The sequence below is a fragment of the Chenopodium quinoa genome, unplaced genomic scaffold (assembly GCF_001683475.1).
Source record: "Chenopodium quinoa cultivar QQ74 unplaced genomic scaffold, ASM168347v1, whole genome shotgun sequence".
NCBI classification, from domain to species: domain Eukaryota; kingdom Viridiplantae; phylum Streptophyta; class Magnoliopsida; order Caryophyllales; family Amaranthaceae; genus Chenopodium; species Chenopodium quinoa.
In genome coordinates this window covers 4,920,337-4,944,390 of record NW_018744026.1, presented here as the reverse complement: position 1 = coordinate 4,944,390, position 24,054 = coordinate 4,920,337, and the positions used below count along the sequence as shown (strand labels likewise).

Genomic DNA, 24,054 nt, shown 5'->3' with positions numbered 1-24,054 from the left:
AAATCATTGTATTAGTGAAATTCAAGAATTATTCTCAAAGTTGGGCAATTTGTATTCAACATTTGAAGCTTCAATTAGTAATTTCTCCAACCTTCTTCCTTTTAATTTCAGATTTCATTTGGTATTTGCATGTTATTTAAATCTTCTTAGTTCTTGGTAATTTGTTATTGGATGATAGTTATTTCAATTGTTAACCACTTTTCCCCAATTATTGAAGTATTTAGAACCCTAATTCTTGATTGCATGTTGATAAACATGAGTTGTGAGTAGTTTTCTTGCTAGGGGTTGGGTGAAGCTCGACCTTTTTGGGTTAACTATGCAAATGTGGGAGAAGCATTGATGTTTGTATTGCAATTAAATTGATTATATGAGATTGCTTGTTAGTTCCTCATGATAGGTTTAGCTACCCTTGACTAAGGAGCTTGATAGTATGATATGCCTAATTTGACATGGAAGTGTAAATTGAGTACGTCATTACTTATTGTAATTTGATTATGTATCATCTATTGCTAAACTAATGAGGAATCTAAGTTTAGTAGTGTGAGTTGTTTTCTAATTGCATGAGGTTGATTTTACATATAGTCCTTGCTATATCTTGTCTATTTTACTCCCCGTTTGCCTATTTGCCTTGGTTGAGCGGATCTCATTCCCTAGTATCTTTAATTCATTGATTTAGCACCATAGTTTGTTTGTCTTCTTGACGAACCCCTATTCACCAATTGACTTCGAGCTAGCTTAAGTGTAAAGATCTTTGGCAATCATATCATGTTCCTTGTGGACCGAACTCTTACTTGTCATTATGCTTGGTTTGTAAGGTGTTTGTTAATAAATGTGTTTGATTGAGTGCGGAATGTACGACCGTTCGCACGCCCATCAAGCATTTAGGTGTATTGGAAACCGGAACTTGTTACTATTGATCCAATCTCGCAATCTAACCAATACATCACGATGACTGTCTCTAAAGTAGGAGAAGACCCTTGGTATTTTTCTGCAATTTATGCTAGCCCGGATCCTTCTAAGAGACAAGAACTATGGAGGGAACTTTCGGACTTTGCTCGAAATAATAACAAGCCGAGGCTTTTGGCAGGGGATTTTAACGAAACCCGGTTTGATTGGGAGCGCAATTCAAGCTGCTCGGAGAATTCTCGTAGGAGTCGACTATTTAATCATTGGGTTCATGATAATCGGCTACTAGAGGTTGAATTTTCGATACCCTCTCACACTTGGGCTCGTGGAAATTCAGTTGACACTCGTCGAAGTGCCAGATTGGACAGAGTATTGTGTACAGGGGAATGGGGGTTGCGGTTTGAGAAGCCTTGAATAAACCTTTTCTCTTCCAAGTTGCGTGGATGTCTCATGAAAAATTTGAGGAATTTTTGTATAGTCAGTGGGATAAAAATGCACCGCTTATTCCCTTATTGCACTCTTTCTCGAATGACATGTAGGAGTGGAACAAAAATGTTTTCCATAACATTTTCTGTGAAAAAAGACACCTTATGGCTCGAATCCAAGGGTCCAGTCGAAGCTTGCACATCAAAGAGATTCGGGTTTGATCAAACTCGAAGCAACTCTGAGAAGAGATCTTGATGCGATTCTCCAACAAGAAGAGATGCTTTGGTATCAAAAGGCAAGGGTAGATTGGTTGCAATATGGAGATCGTAATACTACCTTTTTCCAGTTGAGTACGGTTGTTCGTAGATGGAGAAACAAAATTGTTGCTATCAAAAACAGTAATGATCAATGGGTGTATGACAAACAGGAAGTCAAAAATAGTGTAGTAAGCTATTTTGCTACTTTATTCACTGATGATGGAACTTATGCTGCCTATAATATTCCTACGGGAATTTGCACTCGGCTATCTGACTTAGACTTGAACTTGTTGTCACGACCCTATACAAAAAATGACATTGATTTTGTTATCAATAATATGGGATCACTTAAAGCCCTGGGTCCTGACGGCTTTCAAGCCCTATTTTTTCAGAAAAATTGGGATCATGTAGCAACGAATGTTTACTCTATGGTGTTGCAAGCTCTAGAGGGAAAAGGTCTGCCAAGTCACTTAAATGAGACCTTTATAGTGCTCATACCCAAGATCGACAATACCGAACAACCTTCCCAATTTAGACCAATTGGTCTATGCAACGTTGCTTACAAGATTGTCACAAAAGCGATTGTGAATAGAATTAAATTAGTGCCGCCAAAGATAATTGCTGATTCACAATCAAGTTTTGTGTCGGGACGTCAAATCACAGATAATATAGTGATTGTGCAAGAGGTTCTCCACACTATGAAACGGAAAAAGGGGGTAAGGGTTACATGACTATCAAGATTGACTTTGAAAAGGCCTATGATAGGCTTAGATGGGCATTCATTCGAGACACACTCATGGAGATGAGACTACCTATGGTGATGATTGAAGTGATCATGGAATGTGTGACCATTCCCTCAATGAAGGTGTTTTGGAATGGAGAAAAATCAGTCTTTTTTCCCTACACGGGGAATTAGACAAGGTGATCCACTCTCACCTTATCTCTTCGTTTTTTGTATGGAACGTCTCAACCAAGTTATCGAGGAGGCTATTTTTGAAGGTAGGTGGAAGTCGGTCTATGCAAGTCGAGGTGGACCTTTGCTCTCGAACCTCTTTGTTGCATACGACCTAATTCTCTTTGCTGAAGCCTCTATTGAACAAGCTGCTGTGATCAATGATTGCCTCACACGTTTTTGCTCAGCGTCGGGTCAAAAATTCAGTTTACCGAAGTCAAGGGTTTATTTTTCAAATAATATGAACCCCTTGGAAAAGCAGACAATAAGCCAGGCTCTTGGAATGGAAGTCACTAAAGACTTGGGCTTATATCTTGGGATGCCAACATTAACAAGCCGAGTTACAAGTGATACTTATGCTCATCTGTGTGAGAAGATAGACCGTTGTCTTACGGGATGGAAGACAAAATTCTTATCACTTGCTGGCCGTATAACTCTCACAAAATCAACCCTCACTACAATGGCAAATTACTCAATGCAAACAACAAAATTGCCGAGAACCACTTGCGATGAAATCGACAAAAAAGCGAGACGATTTGTTTGGGGTGGGACGTATGAACAGCGCCGTATCCACCTTCTCTCATGGGATACTTTGCAGTTACCGCGTGAGAAAGGTGGACTTGGTATAAGATCGGCAAGGCAAGTGAACTCTGCTTTTCTCACAAAATTGGGGTGGAGGATGCTTTCGGAGCCGGAGTCTCTTTGGTCAAGGGTATTGCGCTATAAATATTGTAAGGGGTGTTGTGACATTGATATGTTTCAACCTTGTTCCAATATGTCGAATATGTGGCGCGGTATTACTGATAATGCAACACTCTTAAAGAAGGGCTCTCGTGTTGCTATAGGTAGTGGTAAGAAGACTTTGTTTTGGGATCACTGTTGGGCAACGAATGATCCTCTCCGTGAATCATGTGTAGCTGCCATCCCTGAATCAATTGAAGGTGCAACTGTGGAAGAATTGTGGAGGATTGGTGAGGGGTGGCGTTGGGATCTCTTTGCTCATCTACTACCCTCTCACTGTATCAAAAGCATAGCCTCTCATAAATTAATTGAAGACCCTGAAATTGGTGACCTTCGATACTGGAAAGGACCTAATAAAGGTCAATTTTCAATTAAGTATGCCTTTAGAATTATGAGAGAGGATGATCATATCCCAACTGACCATAGGTGGGAATTGAATTGGCGTGGCATACCCCTGTGCAACAAAGAATTCACACATTTTTGTGGCTCATACTCCATGATAGAATCCTTTGTAATGCCAATAGATTGAAGAGGCATCTCACTGATGACCCACGCTGCCATCGATGTTTGCAAAACACGAATGAAACTCTACTCCACCTATTTCGAGATTGTCCAATTGCAAGAACCATCTGGAAGAATGTAGGAAGTTCAGCGATATACCCTTCTTTCTATGTTGGGGATCTCAAGCAATGTATAACTAGAAATCTGGAAGCTGAGGGGTTGATTTTCTCAGAAAAATGGTCGACTTGCTTTGCTATTACTTTGTGGTGGATCTGGAAATGGAGAAACATATCTGTTTTTGGCAAAAGCGATGACATCCTAGGAGATACAGGTATTTTTCTTCGATCACAATTTGAGGAAACATGGAAGACCTTCTCTCTAGGAGATTCTGGACGCAACAAAAAAGCAAAAGAGTAAGTTTTTATTAAATGGCTTGTGCCACCTGTTTCCTAGCTGGCTTTAAATACAGATGGTGCGGCAAAGGGCACCCCTGGTGCAGCTAGGGGTGGTGGGGTGATTCGAGATTGATACGGAAAATTTGTGAAAGCCTATGCTGCAAACTTTGGGGTCTGTAATGCCTATAAGGCTGAGTTACTAGCGCTGGAAATTGGTCTCAATATGATAAAGCAGATGGGAGCTATCAAAATCATGGTCCAAATGGACAACAAGGCCTGCATCGAAGCTATCCTAAGCAAGGATCAGAGAGGAGGAGAATGCATTCATATTCTAAATTCGTGTGGCAACCTTATAAATTCCTTTGGTAGTAATGTTAATTTAGTTCATTGTTTTAGGGAGGGTAACAAAGTGGCCGATAAGTTAGCCAATATGGGGGTTGTAATTGAGGAGAAGATAGTTTATTTCGATGATCCTCCGATCGAAATAAAAAATCTTCTTTGGGAGGATGTTATAGGCGTATCTTCGTCTCGCTTTGTTATGTAATCGTTTTTTAGCTTTTATGAATAATACGGGTCTTGATCCTCTTTTGCACCAAAAAAAAAAAAAAAAAAGCCTATCTTTTGCAATAAATGTATCCACACAGAAAACGATTTATCCACACAGAAAACGATTTTCACAAGGAAAAAAAAAAGTAACTACTCGTATTATAAAGTTAAAATGTTTTTCAAAAATTAAAATTTATTTTTAATTTGACCTTTAAGTCACCATCACTCATCATAATGTATGATTTCCTTGTAAACGTTGTCAGCAAATGTGGAAACGTTTCCAAATTATACCAAAACAAAATCGATGTTATCGAAGATTTTAGTAAACCAACCAAATCACATAAAAGCTATCCTCCATTTTTATTGATTCTCGCTTTATTGTCCATAAAAGACGATTTATTTGCCCCTAATATTTATACTCGTACAGTCGTACTAGACTAAGAAGAGTTCATAAAGTAATCATATGATAAACTTGTTACTTGACCATACAAGCTATTGCGCATTTTTTTGTGTGGCTGATCGCGATCGCACACCGTGTGGTTGTCCGACACACACTAAAATATTTATTGTAATACCTAATTAATTGGGTAACCTCTGATCAAATAACCCGTGATCGAGTAATCCTTGACTGACCAAATACCCTCTAAATAAGTAACCCCAGCTACACTCTTTACTATTTATGGAGCAATAAACACATGTTATGTATTGTGGAGTAAAAACATTTTAAAGAACAATAAACACATAGATTAATAAAAAATTTCAATACACTGACTATTAAGATTTGTAGTATTAATTCAGCCAAGTATATACTTGTATATAATACACATACTAAGGTAAAGTCTTGATTATATACTACCTAATTACGTTAGGTAAACCAAGGTCAAAGTTCGACCCAATTAGTTTTTCCTATGGATACATGATACGGAGTACATCAATTTAGGATAACTTTTATCCATAAAGTTTAAATAATTTTATTTATATCCGAATAACTTATATAGAATGGATAACTTTCATTCATTATAGGATAACTTTTATCATTTTAGGGTACAATATTTATTTTATTATACATCCGATTTTTGTAAATGTTTTTATAGGTTAGGAAGAAGCTAAAGAGCTAACTGGACTGAAAAGGTCAACCCAGCTCGAGATAGCTATGGTACATAGTAATTAAATGCGAGTAAAAAGGTTTTCACAGAGACTAGTACATCCGGGTATATAATGAAAATCACAAAATTATACAAGTCGATAGATAAAAACTGTAAATTTATACAAGTCGTTAGAGGAGAAAATTTACAGAGTAACTAACGGCCTATTCTAATTTATTGAGCAGCTAAGCTGAGCTGAACTGAACTAAATTGATTGGAGTTGAACTGAACTGAATTGTTTACGAAAGAAGGAAATTAGGAACTGAACTAAAATTAAGTTGAAGAGAATAGACCTTAAATACGGATAGAAAAGTTTACCTATAGAGATTCGTACATCCGAGTGTAAAATAAAAACGAATACAACTCGTCTTGTGTGTGGCCAGTTATAAAAGAACAAAGTAACACATATAAAACTGATCAAGTAATCCCTATAATACAAACTGAGTAACCCTTATAACACTGATCGGATAACTCCTATTACACTGACGAAATAACCTCTTAAACACTGATCGGATAACTCCTATTACACTGACGAAATAACCCTATCACACGATGCCCAACCACATATAAGATTTTCTGAAATAAAAATCGCAAAGTCATACAAGTCGTTAGAGGAAAAATTTTACACTTTTTTTTAAGGAAAAAAAAGAGGAGAAAATTACTTAAAACTGAAATAATCTTCTCCATCACCAATCTTCTCCATATAGGAGAACACACCCTATAAATCATACTTTGGTCTTGTCTCCCTTTCTCTTTCTCTCTCTTCTTTCTATCTCTAATAGTCTTGAGATCTGTTAACTCTTTTACGACTCTTCTTCACTTCAGATTTCCTCTTTCGGTAATTATCCCTCTTTTTTTTTTTTTTAACTAATTTCATTTCTTGTTTGATCCAATCTATTCGATCTGTCATCGATCGCCTTTTTTTTTAATTTTGTTTTTTGGGTTTACTGTTATATTTCTTTGATGCATGCATGTTTATTCATTGGTTCTTGATTCTTTGTTCATTTCTTGGTGTAATTTGAATTGGGTGTTGTTGATTTTTGATTTTAGATCAATTTTTTATAGCTTAATTATTCATGTTTATTGTTCATCTCTTGGTGTAATTTGAATTGGGTGCTGTTGATTTTTGATTTTAGATCAATTTTTCAGAGCTTAATTATTCATGTTTGTTATCTGATTGATTTGATTTTATTTCATTTTTTGAGATCTGTTAAAGTTATGAATCTTATGATCTTTGGTATGTTGATCTCTGATATGTGTATGTTAAGTGTCCGAATTGGCTATTTGTGTGAAATCCCCTGATTTTGGGAAGGGTTGAACGGTTTGTATCCATATCGGAGTGTCGAGGGTCTAACACGGGTATTTGAGATGAAATAAAGAGTGTTAGTAACATAATTGGTATTACTGTAAAATTTGGGCTGTAGAAGTTTTAGTTCTATTAAATTAATTTGAATTTGGGAGAATTGTGATGGGGTTTATGAATTTGACTTTTCTTGTTAATTATTGTATTAATTTTATATTAATTAGTGTAACTGTGAGCAATATAATTGGTTTAGAATTAGAAGAGATTGATTTTATGGTGGTATTAAGAATCTGTTATTGGTGTAGGAAACAAGAAATGGGTGTAGAAGTTGCAGGATCTGAGTTACCAAAGGTGAATGATGAAGTGAAAGGTAAATTGTTTGACAAGGAAAATGGGAAAATTGATTTTTCTGAGGTGATCACGTTTGGTTCACACGGTGTCGATGAAGTACAAACCACTGGAGAGGCAAACGAAGTCTCAAATGCCGGCTTTCCCAAGGACGCGGTTGATGAATGGCCTCAGGAGAGGCAAACCCATTGCTTTTATTTTCCCAAGCATCGGCTCTATGAAGACCCAAAAGTGAAGGCTGAATTGGAGCAGATTGAGAAAGAAATTCGGAAGAAAAACGAAAGACTCAATCAGTTATTTGAAGATTTGAAAGTTAAAAATGTCAGTAAGAAGCTATTTTGTTATTTTCTTCTTTTTTGAAGCTCTATAGTTTAAATGGTTGATTTTCCATGCTGCAATTGTCATAAACAAATGAATGCAATTTGGTTATCCTGTGAAATATCTTATTAACTCAGTAAGATCTTCCTTTGGAACTATGTGGTTTCCCTGACCGTATAAGAAATCAAACAAACAATACTCCGTTGGAACTCTGGATCATTGCTTTGGGGATGACTTAAATTCCTAGAAGTATTTTGTCCGAGTTCATTTTCTGATTATTTGCTAACTTTTGAGCATTGTGAAATCATGTGTATCTGAATAATATACTATATTATGCCACTACTATGTATTTTGATGTTCCCTGTAATGCTATATGCTGTACCTTGTTTCCAATAAGGTCAATGAGCGCAAAAGCTATATCAATACCATTAGTTCCTATATAAAGTGTTAGTACGTTGCTTCTAACATTGTCTGTTATCTTTATTTCAAGCTACTGGATGCTATCTCTTCCTCATTACTATAGTATCTGACTATTTGGTATTTCCGTGTCAAATATCTTGTCCTGTGAGCTTTTTGCTTGTCTTCATCTGATCTCTTTCACGTCTGTTAACTTTCTCAATGCATTAGCTGAAAAGGCTTACTAATCGTTACTGTTGTTAGTGCATAATCTGAGTGCATGAACATTTGTATTGATAATTGTTCACAAATATCTTTGGGTCTTCTTACGTGTATAAGTTATAGTTCTAAGGCTTTGCTTGGAAATTGTTTATACTAAAGTCTCTGTGTTTGTACCTTTGTTCGGTGTATCCCTCTTGTTCTATATTGCGTGATACATTCATACTGCTTCATTTCAACCTTATTGTCCACTGCTAATTTAGATATCTTTTTATAACTTAAGATGTGAACCCTGTATATCAGATGGAAATTGATGAACAATTTGAGTATTGCTCATTCTTGTCCTTGGGTCAACAGTCAACCCATATACCAGATTCATAGTTCCATGTCTTTCTCAGCTTTTCACTGGACTTTTAGCAAAGAGTGAAATATTCTAGAAATTGCAAGATCTGGGTTGCTATCTTGCAAAGGATAGTTATCTTTATCAATTTTTATGGTGATTTTGAGGATTTGCACTTAATTACTGTTTTGCAGGTTGAGAAATCTGAGCTGTATGATGAGTTGAATGCTTTTAAGGATGAGGGGTCACAATATCGGGCATTTATAAATGAAAAAAGAGAGGAAATGAAGCCCTTGCAGAGCGCTTTGGGCTCCTTACGTGGTAGTGGTGGAGAGAAGGGATATGGCATATGTTCGTCTGAGGAGGAGCTTAATCAGCGTGTGAGTCAAAGTAACAAATTCTTGGAAGGCAGCTGTAATATAATAGCTGATATGTATTTGACCTTGGTATAAATTTATGCAGATTCGAAGTTTTGAGTATCGGATGCAACATGAAACTATGTCATTGAAAGAGGAGAAACAACTTATGAAGGAAATCAAAGAATTGGAGGCAACAAGACCGAAGGTTATTGCCAATAGTGCTATGAGGGCAAAGATTCAGGAATCCATGGGGCAAAAAGAAGCACTCCAGGACCAGGTCAAGGTATATTACTTGATCAGATATCATCAAACCCTTTCCGTATCTATGATTTTCTACTTTAATTTTTTGGTAAAATTTTTCTACAGCTTTTAGGTACTGATCTGGATGGAGTACGGAAGCAGCAGGCAGAAATAAAAGCAAAAAAGGATCGTTTAAGTCCACAACTGAGTACAGTAAAGAAGCAGATCGAGGCCATAAAAGCTGAGCTGGATAAAGTTAAGGATCAGAAAAATAAAGCCCTCTTAACTGTGAAGGAAATAAAGGCTTCACAAAACGAAGCGGTATGTTCTCGTCTTCTTTGATATATGATTTCATGATTTCCTGCTTGTCAATGTTCTGGGTTGTCATCACATTTTACTTTAAGCTATGCAATCTTCTTGTCAATTGTATTTTTTCATTGAATTTCATTTTTCCACATGCGATCAGCTAGAATGTGGCAGTTGATTTGGTGGTGTAGTAGGTTCAGGATACCAACACCTTTTTCAATTACTAACATTTTTTGCTTTGTCAAAATGGGAGTAATCTTATTGTTTTGATGAGCCGCTGTCATGTATCACTTGGTATCAGTCTTTACGCAATGATTTCTTTTGACTTTACTTTTTTGAAAAATTGAAGTTGTTTCCAGTTCTTCTTTCCTATCTTGAATGCTTTCTAGTTTGAAATGCATTGAAACTAAATGATCGACCCTAAATTTAATTCCTCAACGGCTCTTGTTTGGAGAAGAAGTAATGCATTAATTCTCACCTAGAATGGTAGCTGACTTAACTTGCAGATTGAAGATTTCGTTCAAGCCACCCTCCCTGAAAAATTAGGTGGCGTGAGGCACTGGTAGCTCACCAGCTGGCTTGCCTGAATGTTGAATCTTTCTCTGTGGCCAACTTGACTTTGTTGTCACCGCCCTCATTTCCTATCCTCTTGCCCGTCTCTGTTGAAGTGTGCCTAATAATGTCTTCAATTATCTCTGTTTAAGGAGTGTTTCTGTTGAAGGAGTGTCCTTATTCTTTTCTTTTCCTTTATTTTTGGGAGGGGGGTGGGTGCTTTAAAAGAAATTCATACCTGATGCTTAAACCATCAGGGTCTGTCTTAATATTGTGGCTATGCTGTGATCAATCATCAATTATTGTTGAGTTGATTGTGTTATATATGGGCATAATATGTGGATTTGTGGTTGAGCATTTTGCTGACAAGTAAATATCTCATTTTATTTTTTCTTTCCTTTGTTTTTTTCTCCAGAATCAAGATTTCTTTGATAACCGAAGAGTTATAAGCACAGCAAATGAAATTGCTATGAACAGGAGGGATGTGAAGGCCGTTGAGGAACTCTATAATACTGAGGTTTTTCTTGGACTTGTACTTCCCCTTAATATGAAGTGTTTCACATGGCATTCTAATGTGATCGTATTCATCTCCCATTTTCCAGGTTGAGAAATTTATGTCCCAATGGAACAGCAGCAAGACTTTTAGGGCTGATTATGAGAAGAAACTCTTGACATCACTGGACCGTCGACAGTTGAGCAGAGATGGACGAATTAGGAATTTTGATGAGAAGCCACTGGTGAGGGCAGAGTCCCCAAAACCTTCTGAGACAGCTGTGGTGTCTAAACCCTCATCAAAGCCGCAGAAAGAAGTTCCAAAGGCTACTTTAAAAGAAGAAAAATTGCCCGAGGAGAAGGCTCAGAAGGATTTAAAAAAGGGAAGCAAAGATCTAAAAACTGCTTCAGAGCGAGACCTGGAAGAAGATGTCTTTGTGGTAGAAAAACCGAAGAAGGATGTCTCAAATGTTACTGCAATTGATGCAGAGAAACTGAAGGAAATGAAGAAGGAAGAAGAGAAGGAAAAACAAAGACAAGCCTTTGAGAGAAAGAAGAAGATGCAAGACAAAGCTGCTGCTAAAGCAGCTCTTAGAATCCAGAAAGAAGCTGAAAAGAAGCAAAAGGTAAATTCTTGTTCCCTCAACTACCCCCGCTTCCCTCTTCTCCTACTCTTGCTCAATTGTGTTTCATTTTTTTGATTTTGTAGTATTAATTTGATCATCTGTTCCATTGATTAAGAAACCATCTTGTTATGTCAATTTGAAGCTCTTCTATTCATGTCTCATTGTTTGACTAACTACCACTTACAAAGTAACTTGTAATTCACTTTTTTTATTTTTTATTTTTTATTAAGTGTTTAGTCTCTTGTTAGAATATTCTCAATGTAAAGTTTTCGATTGTCAACTTTTTGAACAATTTATCGATAATTAAAGATGGAAATTATGCATTGGTAAGGGTAAAAGTAGAAATGTTGCATTTAGTAAAATGCGGGATAATTAGTTTATTTATTTGTTGAACATGTGCTTTTGATAAAGTGGTTGGTTTTTTACTTGAAGAAAAAAAGGAGTGGCTGGTGTTACTGTGATGTGAAAGGGAAATAGAAAAAAGGTGCTTTTAAATTATTCCTTATGACCCTTTAATTATATCTAATCCCATTATAGGAGCGTGAAAAAAAATTGAGGAAGAAAGGAGCATCCACTGTTCAGCCAACCGATGAAGAAGAGGCAACTGAAAATCCTGAGACTGATGAAGCTGAGAAATCTGAGGATGTGGAAGCAGTCGTTGAAACTCCAGTCCCGTCTAAAGCTAAGTCTCAGCAGGAGAATGTTCTCAGGCACCGAAAACCTATAAGAACTCGAGGTACTCTCCCAAAGGCTATACTTAAAAAGAAAAAATCAGACAAGTATTGGCTTTGGGGCTCTGTTGCTGCTGCTGCTGTTGTGACGATTCTGTTGCTTGTTCTTGGTTACAAGTACCTTCTCTGGATCAAAGTTTAGCGGTCTTGAGAGGTAAAAAGACAGATGCTTGGCCGCCCTAATGTATGTTGTTTAAGCTGGGGTAGTGTAGAGTAGTAGGAAATGCTGATTCTATGTTTTTTACATCTCAATGTGGAGATGGACTATCAATCCATAAGGAGTTTTCTGTAGCTCAGGCAGGCAGTTCGCAGTTTTTACAGGAACGAGACTAGATACTTTTTTAGCTTCTTTTCTCTGTATTCTAAAGTTTTGCTTCTTTTTTTACCCTTTGAACCTAAGACTTTTGGAACTTAAGTTCTGGACGACCCTATAATATATCTGTAGTTAGATAATTCTTGCTGTTTTCTAGATGATTCCCGATGTTTTTCTCATATTTCGTAGTTGAATTGCCATATTGGCTGATTTTCTAGGGCAATAACACATTGGAAGATCTTGTTCCCTTGAATCTGACAAGTGCTTTTGGATTTAGGGTTATAATACAATGATCAAGTGCTACACAGTTATACTATCGAATAAAGGTCTCATCTCTTTTGGATAAGTTTCTGAAGAGGAAGTTTTAAACAAGGTGAATAATAAAAAGTGGGGTTTTTACTAAATGACTAAATGTGATTTTGAAAGTTACATAACATTCCTTTGGGTGCAACCGTGCAATAAGTGCACAAACAAGTTTTCATCTTCCCTTGTTGCTCCACCAATTGTGGAAAAAAAAGAACACCATCAAGACAAGGAATTCTAAGTTCATCTCCTTGATAAACATTAAACGTTTATGAAGTGGCAGGATCGTAATAAAAAAGCCCTAGGGAATCGCCAAGTTTATGTAGGAGATGAACCGGGGTTTGCTTCATCAAGACAACCTTATTTCCTCCATCCCTATTTTCACTCCTCCCCTCTTCCATTTAACTCCGACTTCCAAACCACTCCTACACTTACTCTCTTAACTGCAATCACCGCCGCAACTAGCACCTCCACCGCCGCAACTAGCACAACTCTATCGTACACCACTCATCCAAATGAATATGAATATGAATATGAATATATGATACACTAAGATTGAAACTATTAGAATAGTTAATTGCATGCATTAGCTAATGAAGTCATGTATTTTTTTTTAATAAAAAGATATTAAACATAATTTTTTTTAAAATGGTGGTAGGGCACGTGCCCGGACCCCTTCTCCCTCTGCCAATGGTTGTACGAATTTCCGGCTGAGTGAGCCTCCCTTGTCAATGTTCTGCCGATTTAATTTGTTATCAGGCTCAATGATGTTACATTGATAATTGAAGCGCGCCATTTTTTGGTGAGGCTAGGATCAAGAGATAGCAAAGCGGAGCTATCCACACAATTAGTCAATTACGCATTTAATGAAATCACACTTGACATTTTAATTTAATAAGTTTAGAATTTTAGATTAGATTATGGTGAAAGTATTGCATTAACAATTTGATATTGGTCATATTTGATTTATTTTTTTTCGGTGTTCCATTCGGGGCTATTTTTGAATGTTTAGGTTATAATTTTCTCCCAATTATTGTTGTGAGGAATCGAACACGTAGTCCTCCATTCCTCCCTACCAATTAGACCATCTCCAATGGTGAGATTCAAGTGAGTATTTTTAGGAGAGAGGGAGTATTTTTTGCAATGTACTTCCTCCGTTCTGTTAATATTGCAACAAAGAGGAAATTAAGCATCCTGAAATACATTTTATATGCTAAATATTTATAATTGTGTAAGAGTAAAAATTATAAAAATTTAATTTTGTGAAAGTATTATATGAGACGAATCTAACAAGATCCCACTTGACTATATTTTGCTTAACGTATAACTCATATTATATGGTCAAACAAGAGTGATGAATAGTGCAAAGAATCCATTGTTGCAATATTAATAGAACGAGGAAGTATACCATAACAACTTCAAAAGAAAGTTGCTAAGTTTTTTTGAAATTTGAAAGTTGCTAAGTTTAAATACTCAACCTTGAGTCTCATTTGACAAAAAATGTGACCCTTGTTAATATTCTAATATATTTTGCAATTTATTTAAGTTTTAATTTTTTTTTTAATCTTATAATAATTGATGGGCCATAAATTGAAAGTGACATTTATATAGAAACATTATGGTTCGTTTATCTCATTGAAAGGGAAGGAGAAAGCTCAGAATTTGCAAAACTCTAACAAACTGTATCAGAGTGACTCAATCTATCCATCTAAATTAAACAAAACAATGAGTGTACTATCTCGAGTTCAATCCATGGCTTCCACTATTCTCATCACTCCTAAAGGAGGATTATTATCAAACGCAGTTCATCTTCCTTATCGCAACAATCTCTTTCTTCACTCCCCAACTTTCCGTTCATTTTCTCTCTCCTCATCTCCAATTTCTCCAGGTAATCAATTATTATTATTATTTTTTTTTTTTGATTTAGCAATATGGGTTCTTCAAATTTTCTCTTGATTAGTATGAAATCTTCGCACCCAGAAGTTGCAGGTTCAAAAAAAGAAAAAAAATGTTTAGCTTATGTTTTGTTTAATAGGATTGGATGATACTGTCCCATTTGTGAAAAAAGAAATGGGACTTTGTTGTTTTCACCCTATTTCTTAGTATTTTTTTGGGGGTTTTGATGTTGTACTTAAGGTGTTTGATGAAATGCCAATGTGGGTTACTAAAATTTCTAGCAGTAATGCATGCTAATTTAATGCAGACTATGTGTAGCTACTAGCTTGAATATTGAATTTGTTTTCAATGTATGCGCATATGAATATGATTACTTGATGTTTATGGTAAAGATTGGAAGTGTTTTTAAGTTAGTGTCTTTGATAAGGAATTAGGAGAAAATTTTCAGCTTTTGAATGATGGACTTTGGAGATCATGGGTACCTTTACTTTGTTGGAGTTGTTATTGTTGGTTGTGGAAAGCTTGAAGCCTAATTCTTGGTTTAGTATCCTGGAGGCTGGAGCGTTAGAGATATCGTGGTATGAGAATGTGAAGAGATAGCAGTCATAGCACTGAGTAGAGGATATTGTGAGAAAGATTGTACAGTGTAAGATAGCTGCAGAAAAACTTTGGTTGTTTGACATTTATAGTTATTCAGAGGTTGTGGGAGATACAAATTTATACTACGTAATATGTTTAGTATAATGGGTAAAATTAGGTTGTATTAGTCTTTCAAATTACCTCCATACAGGCAACACTGCAATGGTAAGGCCGCACATGTATGTTTCTTCGCAGAGCTGGTTAGATCCTCATCAAATGATGACGTTTCTGAGTTTGGAAACTTTGGACCTCAAAAATGGATGTGGGTGGGACAAAGGAATTTAGGGAGAAAAGGACTAGGAAGGAAGTTGAGGGAAAAGGAGAGAGTTGAGGTAGGGATAACTATTTAGTAGGATGGGTAAGCTTATACTATTCTTCCTCTTATGCGGTGTGGTTATACGAGTCTCAGACCTGTTTTGCCAACAAGTGAGCAACTAATTACTACACAAAGTTCGTTTCTGTGTGCATGTTTCTGATTTTTGAAATCTCTGCTTTTGACCTTTGAGTAATATGTTTTTTGTATATTAGGCTTTTGCAAATTCATGGTGGTCGTTAACCTCTAGAAAATCCACTAGAACTGAAAACTTATTTTGGACTTAAGTCTGCATATATTTCAATTTAACAGTCTATGGGCCAAATATGCAGAGGTATGCCAAGTAACTCAAGCTACAAAGAATGAAGTGGATGTATTACTTAAAGGAGTTAGTGACAGAAACCTTATTGAACAGATAAAGCATATTATTGATATGGTACTTGCATTTCCTTCTCTCATCTTATAAACTGGTGTCATGGTTGTAGCTATTGTACTTGTCTAATAGGATATTCTTTGGTTTTAAGGCAAACCGGGCATCATTGAGAAGAGAAGTCCTGCATACAGATTTTCTTACCCCACCTGTATTAAATGAGGCTATGGTGGCCTTAAACAAGTTAGCTGATGTGAATGCTATTCCTAATGGTGGATATTTGGAGGTCAAAAATTTATTCTGAAGCTAGTTGTCTAATTCTTGGACTTTTTAAAATCTTCCGACTTAGTTTGAGTTTCTCAAAATTATGTAGGCAGAGAGGTGTCGACTTTCAGTGGGACACCCAGAAGTTCTTAGATCTGTTTCTGATACCGTCGCAGCATTGAGGTGGCCATTTCTCTTATGTTCTAACTTCTTTTGCTAGCTATGTGTTTAAGCATAATTATTGAATATGTATATTGCTTAATGATTAAATTGATTACTGTCTCTAGCATTACAGGGAACTTTGGATATCAACCACCTACCCATGGGGACTTCCTTGGCTCAATTCTAGGCACAGGGATTGCCAGAGAAAAGCTTGGAGATATTCTCCTTCAGGCATGTTATGTAGTCCATTTGACTTTTATTTTGAACTTTCTTTTGATAATTGCTCAATTATAGAAAGATGTAGGTATGGTAAATTTGAGCAAGTCAAGCTTATCATGTTTTCATAGTTCAATGCCTCTCTCTCTCTCCCTTCCTTTTTCTTGCAGCTAGATTGAGGACTACTTATATGATTCAGCTGAGTTTAGACCTCCGATTAATCTTGAGTAGGAGTGTAGAGAGTATGTTATAGAACTAAATGAAGCAGCACTGATTAATCCAAATTAATTTGGTGATGCCCTCTCCTCCTGATAGTGATTCATAATATTACTCCAACTAACTCCCTTAAATATCTCCTCAAGATACGACTATAAGTATATTGCACTATCAATTATGCCCTTTTGAAAATACCAGTTGCCCATACTTGAGGATGAACATTAAACAAGCAAGCTGGTTTCTCGAAAGGATGCCCTGGGTTTGAGAGGGGGATTCTTAAAAATATGAAAAAGAAATCGCAAAAATTTATTACGTGTATTGTTTAGCCTAGATATATGATTATGAGTAAATATATCTTGATTATATATTTTTGGATTTACAGGGAGAAAAAGGGGCCCAAGTTCTTATTGTTCCTGAGCTTGTTGACTATATGATGTCATCATTAGACAAGGTAGATAACTCTCTGTTGGATCCCGTTTTTGCACTTGAGCTTAACAGAGTGTTTCAGTTGTTCCATTTGTAGCTTTATACTATTGTAGTATTGAAGCTTTAAGATGAATAGTGAGCATGTTTAAGTATCACTAAATAAAATATTACCAAAATCTTTTTTGTGAGCAGCTTTTCTGTGGCAGGTTGGTAAGGTTTTTGTCTCTTGTACATTGATACCATTGGAAGAACTCGAATATGAACCACCAAGGTAGTGGTTGTTGTTGGTTACTTGGTTTGTATACTTTCACGAATTTTAGGGAGTCTACACCATAAGAATCATTGTTTGTTCAATGCAGGATTAAGACACTGAAGACAGTAGAGTCGTCGTTGAGAGTTGATGCTATAGCTAGTGCTGGATTTAAAATTTCACGCTCAAAGTTTGCTGATTTGATAAGGTAGATTCGAGCTTTACCTTTCATTTCTCATTCATTAGATTTTGCTTTTCATAATGGTGGTAGATTAGTGTTTAAATATGGATATTCTTTTATCTGCCTGCTCCTTCTTTAGTTTGTTGGGAATCCCAGACTGCATTTACCTTGTTTTTTATTTGTAGATGTGTGGTATATGAGAAGGTGTCTCACCATTCAATCTACAAATTGTAGGCTATTAGCCATTATTTCTGGCTGTGAATTGTCATTTTCGTGGATGCATTTTGTTCATTTTCTTCTTATTCTTATAGTCATAGATTGGTATTGGTATGATCCATTACAGTTAGATCTTATGGCCTTTGCAATATAGCATATGACACAGAACATTATTAGTAGAAACAATTGCAAATGAAGAATATATATATTCTATTTGCTGCTACTTCATGAAATTTACCTTTGGTTGTTTCATGTAGTTATGATCAATGTTGGACGTGTGTTGCCAACTGCAAAAGTGGATTTGCTTTCAACTTTTGGTCGCATATATCTTCATTTGTGTTTAGGGATTAGTCTTCCAACATACACTACTTTAGCATAGCTTTTGGTGTAACAACTTACTCCCATTGTTATATGCCCACATTTGACTGATTTTTTTTTCAGGGGATTGAGTCAAAATTCCCTAATTAATTTTCACTACTTAAAGTCTTACATTTCCATCATGCCATTGTAGATCTTCTTTGAATTTCTTAACTAATGTTTCATTAAAGATAATAAGGTGTATTAGCATGGTTCAGATTCCAATATGCTAAATCTAGAAAGTGATAGATTACTACGTCGAGACAACCCATAGGGGCATAGGTCTGTTATTTGGGATGGAGGGAAGAGTTAATATGCTAAATGTATGACATATGAGCCAGAAATAGAATTTAATGCACTATATTGATCATTTTTATAGCAAAGGAGATGTCCGCATTAACTGGAATACTGTGACGAAAAACGGAGCTACACTTAAGACTGGTGACATCGTCTCAGTCAGTGGCAGTGGGAGATTGAAGGTTTGTTTTTGTGCTAGAATTCCAGTTTTTTTGTTCCACTTATCATTATGTCAATTTTTATTATTACTATTATTATTGATCACTTTGCAGATCAGCGAGATAGTTACAACAAAGAAGGGAAAATATGCAGTTGAACTTATACGATATCTGTAGTGAGCTGACTGATATATGACCATATTCAAAGGTACTATAAATTGTTACACAACTATTTCGAATACTTCGTATGTTGTTCAGCTGGGTTTACTTTTTTTCAATCTGGTCTATTTGTTAAGTCTGTGGTGAACTCTAGTGTACTTAACTTCTTTTAGTAATTTGCCAATGCTTTCATATTCATCATCATACATAAAGTCATCAACTTATACAATTAGTGGTTCTTCTTTCTCCTTGTCTTTGAATATGTCAAAAATAAATATTATACAATATATTTACATACAGTAATTAAAGAGAGGTTCAATGTTTGAACTAGGGGCAAAGCCATACCTTATTGTCAAGGGGGACCAACAATTATGGCAAGCGGCTTGGGCTTAGGGGGCAGAGCAATAGAAAACCATTTAATGGGAAACTCTAGCCTTGTTTTGGTGTTGGGGGGGGGGGGGTGTGATGGCATGTTTTGGCCTCATCTTTGCATTGCCAGTGCTTCAAAACAACCCCTTTTGAACAGTCCCTTTTTGGGTGTATTATTGAGGAGGAGAGAGGGGCTGGGGTTGGATCAGATAATTATTTGCTTATTCATTTGCTTGTAACTGTTAACAAGCTAAAGTCGGCTTTTGAACAACTTTTAGAGGCGTAGTGTAATCAAAGGTTACTTGTATGGAGATTCCAATAATAGTTCTACTACTTGGAACCAAGAATAAAACTAAGTCAACTAATAATCGTAGTAAATTTTCAATTAGTTTGGATCACAACTCTGATGTTACTATGCATTCTTGTCACATTTATGACTTCTTCATAGTTAAACCCTTAATACTCTCAGACAGTATACTTTCTTGAACAAGAAGAATAATTTAAGGAGCTGCAGGAGGATCACACACTACAAAATGTAGGAAATAGCCATTATTAACAGTGGTCGCTAAGTTAGTAGACTGGTGTCCAAATTTGTTTTGTAACCAAATCATAATGGTTGCTAAACACATTGTTGTCTTTCTTTTTTTTCTTTTCTATTTTATATATGTTTTTTATTTATTTTGGAAAAGACAGTCCCAGAAATTGGGAAAATCTTTGTGACCATTTAGGTTTTAGTAGGAGGATGCACAAGACACAACATGCTTTGAATTCCAATAAATTTCAAATCAAACTTATGGCAAATAATAAGTCGGTATTAATGATACAAATTCGATCAACTTACATTAATATTAATACACACTAGTAAAGAATGATACTTTCAACATGAAAAAAAAAAAAATCAATGAAAAACATATTAATCCAATTGATCATGAACAATCCTTATTGCTAATAACTTAATGTTACAAACTAACATCTGAATTAAGATTTATGTTATATTACCATGGAAAAAGCCTACATTTTAGGAGTAAGGCCAGCCCTAATCTTCTCAACACTGTGTTGGTCAGTGTTAAAAGCCTTAGCTAGCACATCATTAGGCACAGGCGGGTCGGAAGTAAATAGAGCAGCTGCAAACTGTTGAGTGCCAGGGAGTTGGCTGTTGAAGGCAGCTAAAACAGCAGCTGGGTGTTTGGACATGTTTTTCTGGAAGTGAACCAAACCTCTAGGGAAAACAAATACTTCACCAGCCTTAACAACCTTGGAAATGAGCTTATTGCTGGTGGTTATGAAGCCAACATATAGTTCACCTTCGAGGACAAAGAGCATCTCAGTGGCACGGGGGTGAATGTGAGGTGGGTTTAGACCGTAGGGAGCAAAATCGGCACGAGCCATGGAGATTCCCAATGTATTGAGACCTGGAATGTCTTGGACATTCGCTGAGGTGACTTTTGAACCGAGAATAGTGTTTGTGATCTGGCCTGGTTGTGAAATCCCTTTAAAGAAGAAGTCTAGTGGGGATATTGTGCTAATATTTTTGCACGCGAACCCGTTCACAAGTATTCCTGAGACATTGATCATCTGACAGGTTAGATTTCGAATTTGTTGTCGAAAAAATTAAATAAAAACAATAAGGTGAAATCTGAAAAATAAGTAATTAGGCTTATAGAAGTAACAATATATGTGGACTAATGAATAAACAATACTCTAAGAATGTAGTAGTACCATCTAAAAATGTGCAAAATGGTGAAATTTTGGTTGTTTCCTTACAACTTTAGTATTAATGAGGGGCTGAAGGTGGATTATTTTTATAGAAGGTTTGTTATACATTTGTTTACCAATGTCATACGATTCACATTATTTAATGTTAGTCTAAGAGTTTTGTGTCAAGACTATAATTTATTTTCTTCTAAGATGAGACATTGTGTGACACCCATATATTTTCTTCTCTCTTGCCTTGAGGAAAGGAAAAATGCAGATTCGATCCGTTGACCTTGGAGATCAAGGGGGATGGCTTACTTCTGAGCTACCCCCCACAGTCTCACACCTCTTGTTTTTAGATCATACATGACTGAATTAGTTGTTTTGATGAATAGATTTACCTGGTGTATGGTCTGCAACACAGACATCTTGAAGCATGTCAGGATCATTGGCAAAGGCCCCAGTAGCAATTGCCGCTAGTAGTACCATCAGGACCGCCATAGCTCCCGCCATTTCAAATGAGAAATTCAAGAGGAAAGAACCACGGTTGCAATTAGCTTGGACAAGGCTATAATTATACTCAAGTCTCTAGGATTGATAACAGATTCATTGGCATCATGTTATATAATACGTAATCTGTAGATGATGCTAAGGCATCAAATATAATTTAATAGTAATAGGCTAGCAATTTGGCTGGTAACATGCCCTTTCTCAGGCTTGACCATTTCACTTGAATGTGTAATACTCCTTCCGTTTCTTTTTGTTCTTTCTATTTAGAATCTTTTTGAGTAACAGAAAAAAGTCACGGAAAAATAATAGAGACAATAGCGAGTAATAAAATTCAATGTTTCATTAAAGAATTACTCTCTTCCTCTGATCCCAAATATGTTAACTTCTCTATTTGTGAGTTGGCATAGCTACTTGCATTTTAAAATCTACTACAATATATCAATAATGCAAACGGTACTTGCTATGAAGAAACACAAAATGATTATAGGATAATAATGGCATGCTCAAGGCTGTCATATTTTTTGGTTCGAAACATTCTCTCTTAGTCTTGACCATTTCAATTAATCTATGATAATTATACAATCTTAGTTTTTTTTTTTTTTTTTTTTTTTTTTTTTTTTTTTTTTTTTTTTCTCTTCTTGAAAGAATGCTTATAGTTTGGACCTGTTCTCATACGTTTATTTTCAGTTCAGCTCCTAATTTCGTTCGCTTATAAAATATTCAGTTCAGCTCAGTCTATGAGAACATGCCCTTAATCTTGGATGATAGTTTATATTATGCTCGAATGCAGCCAACTTTCTTATTTTTTAGCATTTTGAAGAACACTACATCATATAATAGAACGATTTCCCTAAAAATTGCTTAATGGTAAATTTATTCCCTATGTGCATCGGTTTCAAAACTTATTCCCACAATTTTGTCTACGTAGGATTGGATAGAGCTTTGTATTTTTTTTTTTTTTGTTTCAACATAGAACCGTCAACAGTGTTAGCGGTTTTAATGTATAGAATCGCTATCACCGTTAGCGGTTCTTTGTTTAACTAGAAAAAAAATACAAAGCTCCAACCAATCCTACGTGGACAACATTGTGGGAATAACGTTTTAAACCGATGCATATAGGGTATTTTTAGGGATATTGTTTGCATATAATAACCTTGTAATTTCTCCTAGGTTTTGTTTTGTTCACTATATTTCCTCTAATTTTGAAATTAATAAGTTCATACTTCATATATGATCATTAAGGGCTAATTAAATTCAACTAATAAACCAAATAAATTCAGAAAAGTTTAGGTTAGTTTAGCATAGACAATTTTTCTTAAAAATAAGTTTCGATAAGTAAAAATCGGGTAAATAGGACAAATTTTTAATTACTTTCTCTCGTTCATGATTGTAACAACATGCCCCAACTACAATGATAAAAATAAGTGTTTTTTGCACCCCCAATCATTTATCTTGACGCTTTACCCTGTATATGAGCACATTTTTTTGTGCTTCACATACATAGAAAAAAAAAAAGTGTGTAAAAAACACTCCAACATTATTCTTTTCCTGATTTCATCTATCTTTATGTCTTGGGTTTTTCTACTTCAATTAAGTTGTCATTAGTACAACAGACAGCATAAGACCAATCTTTTACACATATTTCAGAAAGACAAAACCGTTTCCTTAGACCTTAAGCCGCAACACTTTTTTTTTTTTTTTTTTTTTTTTTGCACAAAAAAGGTTTCCTGACATGCCTTTTTTTAACTTAGCAAATGTTCAGACATAAACTTAGCTTTTCTTAATTATGTTTATTTTCATAAATTAAGTGCTAATTATACTATTATGTTGTCCTGCAATCACTATCAATGTGTGTGGTAACCATATCTTTGCTCTCACCGAAATTTTTTTCTTTTGCCTAAAGAACATTGCTTTGACATTTGACTCTTTCTGTGGACTGTGACAAAACATCTTACAGTACATGCTTTCGCGTTTAGTCATTTACAAACTGTCTTATGAATTTAATAGTCACGTATACTGAGTCTTATTGTTTAATGTTCGGAAATAACTATCAACATTCCTGAGTTGTGATGCTATGTTATCGATTTTACAACAATGATAATATATCGAGTGATGGAGAGAGTATGAAAATGATCCAATCACTACATGATTTTGAGTAAATTATGTTGTTTATACTTAATGTGACTATTAAATTTCCGCATGAGTTTGCTTAAATTTTTAAATGTCCTATTAGATATTCCTTCTTAAGGTCAATAGATATAATTATATAATCACTTTAATAGAATCCATCAACCACAAATGTATGATGCAAAATGCAATGATTTCTCATGTTTGACATGATACATGAGCAAAAAGAGAACAACAAAACCAAACAAAATATTGACACATCCTAACTAGTAAGCCCACTGCTTTTTTGCAAATTATTTCTAGCATGCTAGTAGCAAAAGTTTGACCAAGTTAAGTGTTATTTTCAGTTGTGCAACACAATAATCACTTACAATTATACGAATGTACGAATATGTAATCGAAACCTCGCATCTATCAGATATTGTCTATATCATTATCCTTTGCGACTCTCTTGCCTTTCTATAGCATGAAGAAGATACAAAATGCGGAAAGAGAAGAGTCCTATTCACAAGCTAGAA

General features: G+C 35.6%; 3 protein-coding genes across 4 annotated transcripts; 2 read left to right on the top strand and 1 right to left on the bottom strand.

The window, feature by feature from the left end:
- Positions 1-6,467: 6,467 nt before the first annotated feature.
- Positions 6,468-12,573, top strand: LOC110690313 (proton pump-interactor 1-like). The gene is made up of 8 exons (XM_021867134.1): positions 6,468-6,707; positions 7,478-7,841; positions 8,988-9,173; positions 9,256-9,435; positions 9,519-9,713; positions 10,666-10,767; positions 10,853-11,368; positions 11,906-12,573. Exons 2-8 carry the CDS (start codon positions 7,488-7,490, stop codon positions 12,239-12,241), a joined length of 1,869 nt encoding a protein of 622 aa, XP_021722826.1. The 5' UTR covers positions 6,468-6,707; positions 7,478-7,487; the 3' UTR covers positions 12,242-12,573.
- Positions 12,574-14,116: 1,543 nt separating this feature from the next.
- On the top strand, positions 14,117-21,419 carry LOC110690311 (putative RNA-binding protein YlmH). 2 transcript variants are annotated; one of them, XM_021867132.1, is made up of 11 exons: positions 14,117-14,603; positions 15,896-15,999; positions 16,088-16,219; positions 16,307-16,380; positions 16,485-16,590; positions 17,174-17,242; positions 17,424-17,488; positions 17,577-17,675; positions 18,601-18,700; positions 18,791-18,884; positions 21,324-21,419. In XM_021867132.1, the coding sequence occupies exons 1-10, from the start codon at positions 14,441-14,443 to the stop codon at positions 18,851-18,853; spliced, it is 975 nt and encodes a 324-aa protein (XP_021722824.1). In that variant the 5' UTR covers positions 14,117-14,440; the 3' UTR covers positions 18,854-18,884; positions 21,324-21,419. The 2 variants fall into 2 exon arrangements, with proteins under 2 accessions (XP_021722824.1, XP_021722823.1); XM_021867131.1 differs by having other exon boundaries at positions 21,295-21,398.
- On the bottom strand, positions 18,895-21,412 carry LOC110690312 (germin-like protein subfamily 2 member 2). The gene is made up of 2 exons (XM_021867133.1): positions 21,301-21,412; positions 18,895-20,763 (listed from the first exon to the last, which is right to left on the bottom strand). The coding sequence occupies exons 1-2, from the start codon at positions 21,410-21,412 to the stop codon at positions 20,216-20,218; spliced, it is 660 nt and encodes a 219-aa protein (XP_021722825.1). The 3' UTR covers positions 18,895-20,215.
- Positions 21,420-24,054: the final 2,635 nt, after the last annotated feature.

Coding starts and splice junctions, on each gene's coding strand:
- LOC110690313 (XM_021867134.1), top strand. CDS start 7,488: ATGGGTGTAGAAGTTGCAGGATCTGAGTTACCAAAGGTGAATGATGAA. Junction 9,174..9,255: donor AGGAGGAGCTTAATCAGCGT/GTGAGTCAAAGT, acceptor AAATTTATGCAG/ATTCGAAGTTTTGAGTATCG. Junction 9,714..10,665: donor AGGCTTCACAAAACGAAGCG/GTATGTTCTCGT, acceptor TTTTTTCTCCAG/AATCAAGATTTCTTTGATAA.
- LOC110690312 (XM_021867133.1), bottom strand. CDS start 21,412: ATGGCGGGAGCTATGGCGGTCCTGATGGTACTACTAGCGGCAATTGCT. Junction 20,764..21,300: donor TGTTGCAGACCATACACCAG/GTAAATCTATTC, acceptor TCAATGTCTCAG/GAATACTTGTGAACGGGTTC.
- LOC110690311 (XM_021867132.1), top strand. CDS start 14,441: ATGAGTGTACTATCTCGAGTTCAATCCATGGCTTCCACTATTCTCATC. Junction 14,604..15,895: donor CTCATCTCCAATTTCTCCAG/GTAATCAATTAT, acceptor CCAAATATGCAG/AGGTATGCCAAGTAACTCAA. Junction 17,489..17,576: donor CTCGAATATGAACCACCAAG/GTAGTGGTTGTT, acceptor TGTTCAATGCAG/GATTAAGACACTGAAGACAG.